This window comes from Tyto alba, unplaced genomic scaffold (assembly GCF_018691265.1).
Source record: "Tyto alba isolate M040663 unplaced genomic scaffold, T.alba_DEE_v4.0 Super-Scaffold_20000042, whole genome shotgun sequence".
Lineage (NCBI taxonomy): Eukaryota > Metazoa > Chordata > Aves > Strigiformes > Tytonidae > Tyto > Tyto alba.
The window spans coordinates 11,424,487-11,441,681 of NW_024881293.1; the positions used below are offsets into that span (position 1 = coordinate 11,424,487).

General features: G+C 42.4%; 2 protein-coding genes across 6 annotated transcripts in view; one reads left to right on the forward strand and one right to left on the reverse strand.

Moving 5' to 3' along the window:
• The window catches only part of UPF1 (UPF1 RNA helicase and ATPase), a 23,737-nt gene extending 19,383 nt beyond the window's left edge, over nucleotides 1-4,354 (reverse strand). For both annotated transcript variants that reach the window (XM_042794091.1, XM_042794090.1), the window contains exon 1: nucleotides 3,774-4,354. In XM_042794091.1, coding sequence (XP_042650025.1) covers nucleotides 3,774-3,998 — 225 coding nt within the window. In that variant the 5' untranslated portion in view covers nucleotides 3,999-4,354. The remainder of the gene's footprint in view (nucleotides 1-3,773) is intronic.
• Nucleotides 4,355-4,624: 270 nt separating this feature from the next.
• LOC104365884 (cartilage oligomeric matrix protein) overlaps nucleotides 4,625-17,195 on the forward strand; it is a 37,323-nt gene continuing 24,752 nt past the window's right edge. For all 4 annotated transcript variants that reach the window (XM_032993757.2, XM_042795048.1, XM_032993758.2 and 1 more), the window contains exons 1-2: nucleotides 4,625-4,724; nucleotides 5,444-6,504. The gene's annotated coding sequence lies outside the window, so the exon portion shown is untranslated. The remainder of the gene's footprint in view (nucleotides 4,725-5,443; nucleotides 6,505-17,195) is intronic.

Consider the following 17,195-nt stretch of genomic DNA (forward strand, 5'->3'; position numbering starts at 1 on the left):
AAATCCAGCAGAGAGTACTCAGCCTTGGCAGGCACACAATGAGGAAGTGACTCAACTATTGTTCTAAAACCTACTGTGATGTTAGCCTATGTGCATATTATTAAAAATCTGGCACCATCAACTGTTGTATAAGGGAGGGGGGGCTTCTCTATTTTAGAAGTGTTGACTGAAGCTTCTGGCATAGCAAGTTTAACAGCTACAGCACTTAGAACACTGAGGTCCTCTGAAATATCACCAAGGTATCTGTCCCTCTTGCTCCTTTTTTCATCACTAAAATACTGGTCAAGACACAACAGTAAAGGTCCAGGGAACCGAGTTACCAAATAGTAAATCAGACTATGTAGTGGCTTTTACCGGCCACGTATGAGTCCCCAAACCTCTGGTAATAGAATATTACCATCTCAATTTCTCCCAGTACTTCTGGCTAACATACCCCACCCACACCAGCAGCTGATCCACAGGTGAATGCAGCTACATCCACTTTATGTAGTTGTGCTTTCAAGTGGTACATTTCAAGCCATAACAAGAAAAATAATTACACTTAAGTAGGTATTTTGCTAGAAGAGTACTCTTGTTACAAGACTGCAGTCCCATCAATCGTTGCAATGCACTTCGACACTGCACAGTAGCTGCGGGACACCCAGTCACACTCTCCCCATTCAGGTAACTTTCCCTCATGCTTCAGAAAAAAAATACACGCTTTTGGACTTGCATGGGTAACCCAATTATTTGATGTTTGTATGTTCTTTACATTAAAGCTACAGAGTATTTACTGTACCTTATTATAATCCCTTACACGGATTTGCTTTCCCTTTCAAAAGAAGGAAGGGGATATTACTGAGACTATTCATCCCCACAACACCCCCAAAGCAGTGTGCAGCAGAAGCTGTATTTCCAGATGGGGACCTGAGCAACAACGAGTAAGTCATTTTGCTAAGACAAAAAGTCTTTGTTAGAACTGGAAATTAAATCCAGCCTATAGTCTAGACCAAAAATCAAACAGCTGACCCAGCCTCCTTCAACCACTCTAACACATTAACACCATGGGCATGATCCATCACAGACCTGCTGAGCATGGGACTGTTTCCTAGCATCCTAAGTCTTTGCTTGGAAAAGTGAAAAAATAAGGCAGAAATCAGAATTTATCATAAACTATTTAGAAAAATATATTCCTAAATTTAGTTTTAATTCTATGTAAACAGTGGAAATAGTTTTCTAAAACAGCAGACATTGCTTCTGCACTACCAACCTCTCACCACTTTTTGTCAATTGGACACTAATCGATTGTAACAACATCCTCTTAAACTATTAGTTAAATATACATTGGGAAAGGAAGCTCTTATAGACTGCCTAAATCAATCGCATTTTCTTAATAAATTAGGTGCTCTGTATTGCTCAACTAATCTTTTAAAACACTAGGACATTAAAAAAGATACTAAAATATGAAACAGCATAGTAAAAAGTATATACCGCCAATATTTATCAGCTTCAAATGAAGATTATTTATTCAAGTAGCTTTAATTATAGCCACAGTGACAACGTTTAATTAAGCAAAATGTGTGATCAATTTTGGGGCCTTAGAAGTTATTTAGTATGCCCCCTGCCAAAAGGCATAACAAGTTTAAATTATTTGTTAAGGACAGCAAAATTTTCCCCAGAATCTTTAAAAAACACATAATTTCTGATCTTATCACTCATAAGACCGTTGAAACATACAAGTCTAAACAGATCCACAGATCTGGGTTTTGCTGTGCTCAGAGAACACTATACTTACTATATTTCTAAGTTCTTGTTGCAATAGGTCCATTCCCTCTCCCTGCCCTCGCAAAAATCTACATTTCTGGGGTCAAAATGAGGATCAAGATGACCGCAAGAATCTGCAGAAACATTGTATATGCACTCTGCTTAGAAAAAAACCAAAATCCCTTCCCTTCTCTCCAGGATGGATGGTTATAGACATACTAGTACCTGAACATGCTCTCCAGTTTTTTTTTTTTTTTTTTTTTTGTGTTTTTTTTTTTTTTTTCCTTCAAAGGCTTTTCAAACATGTTTATACATAAAAAAAAGACAAATGATTCCTCTTGTCTGGTCTTTTAACTTATGAGGCTTATTTTGGGGTGGGTTTTCATTCTTCTGGCCATATATTCTCTACTCTGAATTCTGGAATGATCACAAGCCATTAAAGCTTTAAAAACTAAGGTTTTATTAAAGCCATGTTTTAAAACAATTAATGTATAGCCTGACTGTACACAGACAAGGTTTTACTACTACTACTTAATAATTCTGACATCTCTATGCTCAAACTGGATTAAATCTACCAAGCCCAATTTCAAAAGCTGTAAGTAAACAGAAAACAAACAGCCCATGGGGTCACATCTCTAAATCTGTCTTATAAATACACTAACCCAGAGCAAGTCACTGCTCAGCAGCTATGCCCAGGCTCTACGCTGAGCACTTTCAAGCACAAGAAAGTCATTCAATTCGTCCTGGGATAAATCTGATATGGCTTGGACAGGATAATACCACCTTCAGTCCTGTGCCGCACACCTGTAGAGTCTCAGTGCCCGGACATGCTGGCCTGTTTTCAGTTTGCTTGCTCCTGTATCCACAGTTCTACTGTTTACAGACCCTGATACATCAGGTTTTGCAAGTAAAAAGAAAAATCAAACACGCTCAAACTGTGTTTGGTTCAGGATTAAAAACTTAGTGAAAGCATTTCAACTCCTCTTTAATCCTTTAAAATGTGGATACATACAACCATTTAATTATTAATAATGGAATTACATGAGTATTTAGCTAGATGCAATGAAACTTAGCAGAATATTCCATGATCTTTAAAAGGAGAAAAGTTTAACTTTTTAAAAAACACGCAAGAGCTCTTCAGGGTTTTTGTTCTTACTACAGACACAGCCAAGATGTAGCACAGTGACAGGCAGTATCTTCATTTGCAAACCTCCTTCACTTGTGAGCATATAACCCTAGTTCCTTCTTTACTTTCACTTTTGCGAATTGTGAAATAAATACAATTTGTCATGTACATAGTAATTATCAACAGACTATAAAAAAAAATCATCTGTTTTTAAGTTATGAGGAACCAGACCTCTCAAATCTCAGGCCATATCACCTGTCACTTCAAACACAAAACAAACCAACCTAGCAACCATGCAGCAGATAAGGTGGCAAAAAAATGAAAAAAATAATGATAAAAGCAAAAAATTAAAAGCACATTTTGCTTTTAGTCATAGGAAGAAAGATATTAGAAGAATTAACTCTGGATTTCCTCAGAACTCAACTTCTGATAACCAAATACTACCTACAGCCATATCTGTTTTAAAGGGGAAAAGAACCCGAAACGACATCCAGAACCACTTCTGATTTCTAACCTCAGCACCGCCCCGAAAAGCGACACAACCGTCACGACACAGCCGCAGAGCCCGCCGGCTTTACCAGCCGGCAACCGGCTCGAAGTTTTCTTCCTCAGCGCGGTCTCTCCCTGCATTTACAGGGCAGAAGCGCCGGGCTGCCGGCCCAGGGCCGCCGTGTGTCCGCCGCGGGCGGCCTCCTCCTCCCCGCGGGGCACGCCAGCAGCCACATGCGGCTTCTACTTCCCCGTACGCCGCTGCCGGGGGCAGAGCGCCCAACCCCGCAGCCCGCCCAGGGCTTCCCCTCGCCGGCCCCACGGCCCGGCCCGCCCGCCCCTTCCGGACCCCCCCACCCCCCCCCCCGGTGGCGGAGGCGCCCCGGCCCCCCGCCAGCTCCGGCCGCGCACTCACCTGTGCCTCGATGGGTCCCGGCGGTCCCTGCCCCGCTCCGGGGGGGCCTTGGCCCTGTCCCGGGCCCGCCTGCCCAGGCCCGGGCGGGGTTTGGGTCTGGCTGGGTAGGGTGAAGTCGGTGAACTCGAACTCGGAGCCCTGAGTGTCGGCGCCGAGCAGCTCGGCCTCTTCGGTGTCCAGGAAGGTGAGGGTCTGCGAGCTGGGGCCGTACGCCTCCACGCTCATGGCGGCGGCGGAGAGGAGAAGCGGCTCTTCCCCTCCCGCCCTCCCCCGCCCGAGCCGGCCGGGCCTCACCTCAGGGAACCCGGGCGCCGCGTTTACGCGAGCGGCAGGATCGGCCGCTCGCACCAGGCCGCGCGCGCGCGAACCGGCCGCCAAGCGAGCCCACCGCCGCTCCCAGCTCGGGCGGGCCCGCGCGGCCGGAGCCAACGGCGGAGGGAGGCGGGCGAGGCGGCGGGCGAGCGCCGCCGGAGACGGGGGGGAGCCCCGAGCCGCTGCGAGCGGAACCGTCCGGCCGCTGCTGCTGCCGCCGCCGCCGCGCGCCAGGCCAGGAGCGGTGACGCGGAGCGCACGGAGGACGACGCCGACGCCAGCACGCCCCGTACGCGTGGGAGGGGTGACGTAGCACGCACACACCTGGGGAGGGCAGGCGCGGGGGCGGAGCTCCCGCGGAAAAGGCGCGAAGGGGTGCGCGCCGCAGGCGCGCGGAGGGGGGTACCGCGAGCCACCTGGCGGGCGGGGCGGGTCACGGGCAGAGGCGCTTCCTCACCTCACCGGCATGGAGGGGCGGGGCTTGCTGTTGAGTGACAGCTCCGCCAGCCAATAGGTCCTCGAGATGGGGAAGGGAGGGCGGGCTAAGGTGGCGATGGCGGGCTGAGGTGACGAAGGGCCCTGGGGCCGTTGGAGGGAGGAGAGAAGCTGTGGTGGCTGCCGACCCTTGAGGCGATGAGGGTGATGCGGGGGCTGTGGTGGCGGGAGGGCCCTGGGGAGGCTGCGGCTGCTGTGGGGGTGGTGGGAGGCCTGTGGGAGCCCTCTGGGTTCGGGTAGGGGCAGGTGTGGTGGCAGCTGCCCCTGTGGGCGCAACGTGGGGCCTTTTATCTCCTTGTGCCCGCTGTGAGCCTGGAGCTGCAACCGCTGGGTCTGTGGCCTGCCTGCCTCGTGTTCCTGCTCGAAACAGGGGTGTAGGGTCTCGCAGAGACATAGCCTGGGTAAGGGAGTTCTGCAGGGGCATTAAGCGTTTTGAGACAGACATGTTGATTAAGGAGGATATGGTATTATAGTAATACTAGCTCTAGCTGTAATACCTATTATGCCGGTAATGCCTAATATAACTGTGATAGAAAGCTGAATTGCTGTGAGATGAGGGTAGTGGGGTTTGCCATGGAGATTCTCTTGAGATCAGGGAGGGTGAATGACTGTCTTATGCAGAGAAGATGAATAGCGCATGTTTCTTCTACGCATAAATAAAGTTTTGGATTTGGGTGCCCTCATTTCAACATCCTTTTATTAGGACATAACAAATCTCTTTTAAGGTAACTTCTGTGTGTTGTGGAAAACATTGGTATGAAAGGCTAGATATTCAGCCTCTCTTCCTTACTAAAGCCATGGACTATAAGATGCAAATATGTATCTTCTTTTATAAGTAACTTTTATTTTTGCTTTTGGTGTAGGATAAAGCCTGGAACCGAAACAGCGTGTACCAGATTTGCAACTGTTAGGCTGAAAAGATCTAGATGAAGATTGAAAAGCATCCTTGTCCTAGGAATATTGTACACCAAATGCAGGAGGAAAAAGAACAAGTAAAGAGAATACCAGAGTCATCACTTCTGCATACAGACTGTTTGAATTAATCTTTAGCTTTATGCCTCCAGGAGGAGTAGACTGTACCAATAGCTTATCATAAATGTATCCTAATGCAGAGTTCAGATTAAAGTAGGTTAATCCAACAAACCGCTACAATCACAAGGCAGATTGGAAGATTGATTGTTAAATTATGACTGTCACATCAGCTCCAGTTTAACATGGTGACATCAAGATAAGTCAGTGTCTACCCTTACGTAAGTTCATCAGTGTTACAAGACAGTTCAGATGTTGAGACTCTTGATTCCAAAAGGTGAAATGCAACTGAATTAAAGCCCACCGAAAGTTTGGTTGGAAGGCATCCATGAATGAACTAAACTGGTGCTTTCTTAAAACAAACCAGAAACTGACTGTTTCATAGTTCAGAGAAAAGCATAACTGTGAGAAAATATGAAATCCTACTTGACGATAAAAGCGGAATTGAAGAAGAAATTTATAAAACCAGGCAGGCTGCTTGGTGTGAGCACCTGTGTATTAATAAACCGAAGGTACTTGCAACATTTGGCTGGTTTACAGAATCCTCAAAAGTTTTGGAAACTGACCAAAGTTTTGATGCGCTGCTGGATGTTTTTCGCAGTCCCCAACAGAATACAGAAAATAACAGTGCTTTTAAAGAGAAGTTGTTTGGAAAACTCGCTGAAAATTGCAGGTCCTTAGCAGACTATGCCATCAGAAAGTCAAATCTGTCTTCTGATGTGGAGGCACCAAGAACTGTTGGCCGTGTTCAAGGACAAGGTGGTGCTGCTGTCTGAGGTGCTGAAGCTGGAGGGCTGCAAGGGGATCCCCCACCCCATGGTATGGGCTGCGAGGGGATCCCCCACCCCAGGGGATGGTCTGCTCCCCGGTCACACACGGCAAAAGTAAAACCAGAGTGAGTAAAAAAAAAGCCTGCAGTTCACTGTGCTATATTTTGATGAGGGATCAAACTGGCAATTAGTTGTGGCCATTGGGCTCCTAGTTACTGTGTTTAAAAAATGGAGACTGATTAGTCTTTTTACCAATACAGAGGCATGGCTTGTGAAGAAGGTGCATGTGAATTTAATTACATTTTGCTTAATCATAGTTCACTGTACACTGGAAAGTCTGTGAGACTGCTTTGGTGCTTTTAAAGAAAAACATGGAGGCTCATATGCAGGCTACACTACAAAGCTCCTAGACAATATTTTTTGTGTAAGCCATGTTTTGTGAAAGTTTTATTTTTTTAAATCTGGGCTAATGCAGAGAGATGGCACTCTGACTCACTGGTCTTTACTGTTGTGCATTCAATATGAAATTTAAAAAGGTAACACTTCAGAAAGCTGGAACACATTCTCTGAAAATGTAGCTGCTTTACCATCTTTATGCATAGTTAGAAGCTAGAATTCACAGGACATACTTAGCCATAAGAAGCTATCCAAGAGAACAAATGTGGGTGAATTTAATTTTAAAAAGGATGCTTTCTGCTTGCTTCCATGAGCTAAAAAGTTTAAGGTAATTATCTTGAAGAGGTGATAATAAAGGTTCCTGATGATTATAAGTGTAAAACTGATGCACACAGCAGTTTAGGTGTTGGTAGAAATAACACAGTCCTGACTCAAAATAAGAAGCTTTGCCAGAGGACTTTCCTTGAAATTCATTTAAATTCCAAGACACACTAGCACTGGGATTTGATAACATCCTCCACTCAGGACTGCCCAAGAGAGGGCTGAAAACAAGCTGCTAGGAGAAGGAATGAACTGATTGGTCTCTGCAAACTCCAAGCCATGGAGATAGTGCTAGAAAGTGTCATCATGACGTGAGGGGTCCAGAGCCAATCACACTGAATGTGAGAAATCTTTGCAAAACTGCTACTTCAAATGACAGGGTTGGATTTAAAAAAAAAAAAAAAAAAAAAAGTGTATTTTTATCCTCAGATAAAACAATTCAGGTTAGGGGGAAATGAGTATGAAGCAGAGATCAGATGTTCTTGACAAAGAATGCTTAAGGAATGCTCACACATTACACGTCTGATGGTGAAGTATCTATAGAATAAGTACGGTGGTTAGCAGTACATTAACATATTGTAGAACAATAAGTGCAATCAGTAAATTTATTATGCATATTTAATCACTTACCTGCTCTGTCACTTCACATCTATTTATTCTTTTTTGTTTAATGTTCAGGTAGCTCATATTATTTTAAAAGTTCTGAATTTTCTGTCTCTCTGTTTTTCCTTTTGCTTGCCTCTTCCCTAAAACAAATCTTCAAATGAAAATTCCGTACAATTTTATCTAGTTTACCTAGCCTGAGTAATAGTAAATGGAAGAAAAAGGAATACCTGTTGTTGTTTTGTTTTTTTTTTTAAAAAAGAGAAACTATTCCCTCTATACTGACAATAACAGAATACTGTTTCAATAACAGGTTTGTTTTTTTTTTTAATTAAAAAAATGCACCAAAAATGAAGCAACAAAGCAAGCAGATTTTAAGGCTATGAATTAGGTATTCCATTGCAGATGTTACAATTCTTCTCAGTTACCACAAGAGGGACATAGAAGGAAAGCTAATGCAGTGTTGGGAAAAAAATCCAAAGAACAGCTTGACGCAGGTTCATAGCAACATACATTTTCCTTTTGTTTAGGAAGATCTTCTGGGATCGTAACATTTCTGTAGCTTCCTTCATCCCATATAATTTTTAAAAAGCTTTGTAGACCTTAGAAAATGTGGTAATAAGCATTAATAGTTAAAATGGATCTTTTCCCAGAACTTCGTAATCTTTCCTCAGCTTTTTCCTATTGGAATGTCTGGAGTAGTGTCGGGACAGGGAGCGGTTGGGCTGGCTGTATTTTTGTTCCATCTCTAGCAACAAATACTGCGGCATTTAGTAGGCATGTGGAGAAGAAGGTTATGGAGTTGTTTTTGTTTATTTAATTTTCACAAATTAATGGCTGATGATGCAGATGTTGTAAGATCAGAGCTCGTATAAATGCCTTCATGAAACAAGAGGACCATAAAATCCCCTTAAGTAAATATTGAAGGGTTTATTGGGCTCTTGTGGAATTAAAAAGCACAGTCCTAATATGCACTAGATTGAAAGTAATGCAGCATGTATGTTTAAGGATATGCAGTCTATTAATCCCTAATGTCAGTAAAGCTTTACTCCCAGCTGTGGTGAGACAGAGGCATTACTAGTTGGGCATGCTGCTTTATGGGATCTGAACAATAATACTGTGAGAAAGGGCTGTTCTGAATAAGGTGGAAATAATTTTTTTTTTTTTCATAATTATAGCTTTATGGACTTCAGTCTTAATGCCTGAATTTATATGACAGGTATTTTAACATCACATTAAAAGATCTCTGTCAAGTGGTACTAGATTGAATGGTCATTTTTAAAAAGCCCTTTAATGCACAGAATGTTTTCACAAGCTAAAAGCATATCAGAAAAGTATTATTGTGTAAATATAAGAATTTCTCTAAGGTGCCAGAAATCTAAGTGCACAGTAAATGCAACCCAGCTTTGATTTCAGGAGTACTAGTAGTGTACTACAGAAAATTCACAGAAAAGGGCTATTACTCATTATCAGGGGAGTCTCAATGCATTTATCCTTCAGCAACTTGTGCAGCATTTCTGTTTAGACTGATTTACCTGCAGGTTCAATTGTGGCTATGAAAAGTATTCCTGAAACAAGACATGGGTAGGTAACTTAAAACAATGAAGGAAAAAGAGAAGATCTTGACATTTCTTCAGTGATCTTGATTGAGAAGGTACTTAGATATTAAGGTGATGAGTGACATGAAAGGATAATAGCAGTGTATGGAAGCCAGTGAATGAAACTAGCTATAAACTCGATGCTATAAACCAGTTTTCTTTCACTCTCTAAGCTAAATGGATACTAAAAACTAATAAACTGTGAAAAGGTAACCTAGTATTAAAATACTAATTAAAAATACTTTATTGCAGTATAAAATTTGAAATCCTTCTCTCCAAAAACATATTAAAATCCTTTCTAACTCCCACTCCTTGAAAATAGCTGAAGTGTGTGTTCATCCTAAACAATGCCACGTTAGCACAGAATCTGAATTCAAGGAACTAATGTAGGGGGAAAAAATCTTTTCATGAACAGAGCTTCTGGCTTTCTGCAGGTTTTTGGTTGCAAAAGAACTACATGAAGTGATCTACTTCTCTTTAACTGGCCACAGAAGTTAAGGATCGCTAATAAAAAGGCATAGTTTCTAAAATCCAAGAAAAAAAAATTGCTGGAATTGATGGATATATTCAAGAAGATATTTGGGAATATCTGTTACCTATTAAATCTGTCTTTGGTAGGAGTTCTGGAAGGAGCAGATTTATCAAAAATACTCGGTTTCTAAAGGGGCATCAACATTTCTTTAGATGGGACTTGTTCAAAACAGATGTTGTTGTATCTGAGCTTAGAAACAAATTTTGAAGCTCCTGATTGACTACAAAGAGTGTACATGTTTCTTTGTTTTAATTTCTGGCAGTTATCCTAGGCAGATGGAGAAGCAGTGAGGTTATTTCGGTATAATGTAAAAGCCAGTACTTCACAAAGGGGTTTGATGTATGTTTGAATCTTGTGGACTGGTATTCCTCCCTCTGTTTTAGTGAGGAAAATAGAAGAGTGGTGAATTTTCAGGTTATCCCTGGTGCCTCATTTAAATTTATAAATACTTGGAGTTTTAGCAACATGACTTCTAATGTGGTAACAGCTTGCTTTCTTCTCAAAGCACTATTGCTTTACAGACATGTTTTTAACTTTTGGGGAAGGTAGCATGCACAGGGTTAAATGTGAGGTTGTTTTTGTAAAGACTATCTTAAGAGAACAAATCATTTGAAAAACAGTATTTTTTGAGTCCCACCCTGTCTTTTTCTTTGCTTTTTGTTTAAGTGAATAACATACTTGTATTCTCTACATGTAAACTAAATCCTTCCAAGTAAATCCTTCTTCCTGCTGGGGGAGAAGTCTGTTAATTTGGCACTTGTCATAAAAATGAAATAATGTAAGCAATCCAGTAATTAGGTGTGTTGCCCTTTGGGTTTTGCTGGGGGGGGGGGATGTATCTAAACACACATGTAACAATGTGTGTTTAGCCATATAATGTGGCTACATGACTTAGAGGAGTGGTTCAGATTCCTGCTGGACTAAACACCTGCATCCAAGAAGGTCCTCATCTTGAAATATGAACCATTTACTTTTCTGGTGTCCAGTTCTCAAGAATTATCCTCTCCAGCTTTTTCACGGACATCTCAGTTCCTTTTGATGTGAAGCACAGAATTCACCAGCTAGGCCTTATCTTTTAATTGCAAATATTGAAAACCTTCATAGTAGCAGCTATAGGTAAGGCTCATAATATTAACAGCTGATTTTCCTTTATTTCTTGTCTGAAAAAAAAAACAGATCTAGAATTGAGGGAGACCACATGTATTAGGTGTTGCAGTTGTTTTGCCATCATGGAAGCCCTTCCATTAAAGAGCCTGTATTTCTGATGTCTGGGGGTGAGTGCAGGGCAAGGAGGGGTTGGGTGCCTGAACCAGACTGGTTTCAGGATGGGGAAGCTTACTTGAAGTGGAAAGAATGTTTTCTTAGCAGAATGCTGTGGATTTGAGGAGGAACCAAGCCAGCACTGAGAACAGGTCATGAATGGCTACAGTGTAGCTTTGTAATGCCTTCCCAGAAGTCATGAGTTTGTTGGAAATGTACCCAGGCCGCTGGTAGAATTTCATCAAACAGCATAGGAAAAGATCAAGAGGATAGTGGGGTCTTGGATTTTAACAGTACTCCTGAGAGTGAACGTTTCAGCTGATTATACCATCCGCTTCCTAACCACAGTGGGCTTAAAGTACAGTGGATTTGCCCCTTCTTGCTTGAAACAAGGTTTTCCACTATCAGATTGATGTTAAAGAGTGTTTCATGTAGTTCCTTAGCTAAGGGCTATTGGTGTTCCCTTTCTCAGCACAGTTTCATAGCCTGCTCCTCAGCTGCTAAGCCAGGGTAGAGGTGGAGTGATTCTCTCACCCCAGCCTGGTGGTGCTGGTTACTGAGACTTCCTCGGGCTGGACGATTTAAGACCCACTGACCTGCCTTGGGAGAAGCAGCACGCTGATGGCAACACCTTGGGACCTTCTCCGGACCTGATCCAACCTGCCTTCTACCAGTCTTTCAACAGCACTTCCAATTTAACTCCCCAGCTAGCCTTTGCTTTTGGCTTTTCCATGGGCTGTGTGAGGAGGCAGCGTTCCCACCGTGGAAGGCAGCCAGTGTGACAGCAAGTAAATAAATGGAAAGGTGCTGGAAGAGCTATGAAGAGATAGATAAGGAGTCCTCCCCTGCTGTTCCCTCCGGCATCCCGCAGACCAGCAGTTATCAGGTGGTTCCATCTGAGATTCACATTGCTGAAGCTGCTACAGGTGCTACAATGGAAGTGGAGTTTGCTTGAATTCCTGGACCCTGAGCAAGGCCCATGGCAACATTACGAACCCATCGTGGAGTCTGGAAACTGTGAACTAGGGCTGTTTTTACTAAAAAGGTAATTACTGGGCTTGATTTATGATCAAACAGAAGTTTTCAGATGGCTTCTCAGTTCTGGTCCAGAAATTCATGAGCGTTATGTCATATGGAGGAAACCCAGAACACAGAATAGTTGTTAGCAAATGTTATTAAGAAAATGAAATGTTGTTGAACTAGATCCGACAGCCTTTATTTCAGCTACAGTATGAAGACAGAGCAAAGGTGCAGTGAAGCTTCCTGGCAAGTAATTGGCATTCCAATCTCAGACAAGATACTAACATACTAGGCCACCTTCCTGGCAGCAGGTTAGTATGTGACTTTGCTGGAAGGGGTGATTGCAAAAAGTATATGAAGAAGGTCTGGACAGCAATAATTCTAAATAGCGCTTTAGCAATGATGTCATTTAAACAAAAAAGTAATGTTAAACATTGGGCAATGAACTCCTTTGGATCAAGAGCAACGCAGGGCCACTAGCCAAAATGCAGAACTTCTACAGCAGGAGAAGTTGCACAGTGTAATAAAGAGCTTGTGGAAAGTCCAAAGCATGCAAGGTCATGATGGAAAAGCCATATTGGAATAATCCTGAGGAGTGGCAGGATAAATAACCCAGTATATTCTATGAGTATGAGGGCTTGCTTAGGAAATGGAGGGGAGGAAGGTATTTTAACTCTAGTCAAATAGTGTATTCACTCATGATCAGTCCACGTGTCTTGGAAGTCAGAAGCCAAATCTTGGGCTAGCTGGAGCACTGGAACAGCCTGCATGATTGTGATGCAGTGATCCCAGACTGATCTTGGACTCTTTTCTTGGGGCTCAAACCAAATCCAGTTATAACCTGCATCCACCTCCTTTGCTGAGGAAGCAGAAAGGCTGAAACAAAACAAGGGATACTATTCTTGTGGACTTGACAACTTGATGAACATCAGGAAACATCAAAAATATAATTTAAAAGCTGTGTTGTTGTAGGTTTTTTCTTTATAGGATGACCCATTATGGTGCTGCAAGTGGTCTGAATTGATGGATCACTCTCAGGCTAGGGTATAGAGATTAGCCCTTGACTAGCAAGTACTTACGGTTTTAAACAAATTCCCACTGAACTCAGCTATGAAGAGCTGAAGGCCTGGTAAGCTTTGTAGGAGGCTGCACATGCCTTGCTCCTTTTCCTTTTTATACCATTTGTTCCATATTCTGCTAGAGGCCACCACAAACCTCATCTGAAAAAAAAAAAAAGAACGGGAGGGGGCACCTGCAGTACTAAATGGCAAAAGCTCCTGTTTTATAGGGAGATTTAGAAGTGGAACTTGGATCTCCCTAGGAACAACTTCTCTTCCCGCTGTGTTAGGAGCAACTCCCAGATGCGACTTAGAGCCAGCAAATGATCTCAGGCTGTGAGATCAGATTTTGCTGAGTATACAGGGTTAGACATGTTCGTTACTCTTTCCAGAAGATCTCCTATCCAAACCATGCATTGATATTTGATTTCCTTGGGAAATATTGGCCTTCACGGTAGCCTTTACTGCATTTGTGTATAGAGACTCAAAGTTTCAACATTGTCTTTTGCCTTGCCAGTAGAAAGTTGCTTTTGTCATTGCTATTTATTCACCTGAGGCGTGGGGTTCCTGGAATTGTGTGTGCTTTCCTGGAAGAAGTGTTGAAGGGTGTAATGGCTTGTGCAGAAAGCATTCAAAGGCTGAAAAGATGTCAAGGAGAAACAAGGCAGCTGGAGTTAAGGGAGAGCTCTCGGATTCTTCTCTCATGATAGGTATTTCTCTGGCCATCATTTTCTCAAGAACTCAATGTCACTTACACCCAAAGTGTTTTGGCTTGAATAAAGGTTAATGGAAGAAACTGACTGCTGTGATAGCCAAAAGGAATTGGCCTTTATTGTAGGAAGCATTGCACAAATACAGAGGATCAAACTTCTACTTTCCATGTGGAATTAAAAGTAGAGTAATGGTGTGACCATCACAGTTAGGCTAAATATGTGTCCTTGCAATCTTTGGATGGGAAGAGCAGTTTAGATGAAGCAAGGACTTACTCTGAATCTTTACACAGACGGTGATACTGAAAAATATTGTGAAAAAGATTAGATTTGCTTTTGTGGCTGGTTTTCAGCTTTGGGTGGGGTCAGGAGAAGGAATTGCCAGAAATCTCCAGAGCCAGTTCATTCCTGTGAGATTTCTGGTCTGATATTTTCTTGAAAACTCAAGAGGTTTGGATTAGTCTCCAGACTCCATCTTTCTGGAGAGCTTCCCACCACTTGTGAGCCTGTGTACATGCCATTTTTTCCATTTCTCTGGGGGTGAAAAAAAAAAAACAAACCCATAGTCTGGATGATGCTGAATTTTCCTCTGAGTTTATAAATGATGTACAAAGAAGCACAATTTTTGGATAAAGCCAGTATTCTGTAATGTCTCAGATCTTATGAAAATAAAATGTACATGTGCAAAGAGATGGATGATAAGACGCACTGACAGTACGTGTGCCAGGAAAAGCGTGCATTTAGTAGCCAGTGGCTTCTTTGTTTCTACAATCCCTGAGGTTGGTAAAATAAGTAGTTTCACCAATTAAACTGTTTGCTTAAAGGCTAATAGGCCTTTCGAATTGATTCTTTTGACTTGTACCTGTAAATAACTTTCTAGTAGTCTGGACCAAGTAGCACAGACATTCCCTTTGCCTTTGGGAAAGCTGCAACTCGAGTAACATTTCTGAGTCATACAGATGTGCTTTGGCCTGAGTGGGGAGATAGATCTGTGTGAGAATAACTGAGTATTTAGTGTTGTTATCTAACCAAACATGAATGAGGGCTCAGCTACCTGGCTCTGTGCTATTATTTCTGTTTGAAAATTCATCTTCATGTTGTATGAGATCTCACTTTTGAGAGAGACAAAGTGCTCCTGCTTCTGAAGGACGATACCCGTCCATCCTCGCCCCCAGAGCGTGGGCCCTGTGAACATCTTTGTCTATTCATTCCAGAGACAGCCGTAATTATCTTTGACAGAAAGCCTGTGGAACGCCTCAGGCAAACACTGAAAGGGGGACAGCGTGGAGAATATACTGCTGTGTGATACAAAGGGGTCTGTCTGGAAGATACAGGGTTTGTCATTCTCTGCTCATCCTTGAGGAGCTGGCATCCTTTTGTGGTCAAGATTTTGGGAACAGTTAGTGAAGGCATAAAAGACAGTTTCCAGAAAGAAGATTCACTCTTGTTTGCTCAAAATCTAACAAAAGTTATTAATCAGTTGAAGTGGGGTATAAGCAGAAATGATTGAGACAGTGTTCTGCTTTACCACCATCATAAGAGGAAGAATGATTTTTGTGGAATACTAAGGCTCTGCTAGTATAATAAACCCATTTTATTTTTTCATATTCAATATTCTCATTTTACATATGGATAATGAGACCACTTTAGAGAACAGCCTTGACAATCTGCTGGTGCTTCCTATATCCCTCTATTCTTTGTGCCCTTCATGAATCTCCTAGTCAGCCTGATTCCATGGCAATCGAAGAAAGCACCTACACTTGAAGAATTTTCATTGTAATTCATAAAGGCTTTTTCCCAATTTCCCTTGTATGAGAAAAAGTCATATTTCTGCATGCAAGTGTTAAACTGCTCATATTAAAACTGAACTTAAGTGTGTAGCCTCTTCCCGAGATGAGACAAAGAGTATTGCATTTAGTGACCGACTTCTTTTCTCTCTTTCTCTGTCCCATCCAGTATGTTGAAGAGTTGAGTTTGGAGAAAGCAATGGTCAGGCTTTCAGCATCCCCACAGCCAGTGAAGGTGTGAGGGGGGACTAATAGAGAGTGATTCATGCTTTCTTCCCCTTCACACAAGTTAACTCTAATTTTCAACAGTGAAAAGGTTGATGTCTCCTGCAAACAGCTGACTGCAAATTACATTTTTACAGAGTCTCTCAACAGTGGTCTTTTGATCACTGGTGTCCTGAAAAGACCTGATTGCTTGGTGCTGGTTTTGCTTATTTCCAGCTGTTAAATCACACTAGATATCTTCCTTCTGGTTTTTGGTGTGTTTTTTTTTTTTTAAATGTAAGCAGTAGAGCTAATTGCTATGGAGAGGTTATGTGAAAAAGAGCAAATGGGAAGAAAAAAAAAGGCCCCTGTTGCAGTCAGTAAGAGAGGAAATGTCAAGAGAACTATCATTAATCTTGAATCAACACTTATTAAAAAGCTACAGCTTTTTGCTGCATGTATCCAGGAGACCTGAACAGGTTTGCTTAATATAACTTTTGGCATGGAAAATTTGTTGGTGTTCCCTTGAGATGCCCACTGAAAGGACAGCTTTGTGGTCTGTCTGAAGACAGTTATTAGAACTACTGGTCCAGCTTGTTGGGAAAGGTAACTTACCACTTCATACTTCTGAGGCAGAATAAACTGTGAAGTTCAAATTTTCTCTGTGGGTCTTTGGGATGTGACCATAGAAAGCCCGGTTCTGTCTCCCATGAATGGATGCTAACCATCCTCGGTGCTCTCTATAAAAAGCGAGGTTTTCTCTGGAGTCCCAAGCCAAATGCTTCCCTTTTTTTTCTGCTGTTCTGCACTCTGTTATGTATTTGGCTGCACTCTCTGTCCCAAAGGTGTCTGTGTTCTGGTGGTATTAGGTATGAATAGATTGTCAAGTTCCTTGGGATCTTCCTTGCTGAAAGGCATGATGGAAACTTGATCTTTTTTTTGAAGCTGCATGTCAAAAGGCTAATGGCATGTGCCAGCTTGTGGCTAGAAGGCAGTAATTTGAGGACTGCAAATACTCATCTATGTAATACTTGTATATATGATACAGAAATAGTATTATTCATACACAGTATGTGCATTTATGTATAGCTACTGAACTAATCATGTGCAGACAGCTGAAGCAACATATCAGAGTAGATTTCCAGGGTCCCTCAGGTTCAGTATTCTGCCTATGAAGGGGTCAATGCCAGATGTTTCTTTTGAGTTAGTAAGTCTTGGTACTTGATCAAAACCAAGTCAGTGCTCCCTTAGAGAGGTCCCTAGACTATTAAAAAGTGTACATGCCGTCTGCCCACCTACATGTGTGATCTCAGAGCACTGAGCACTT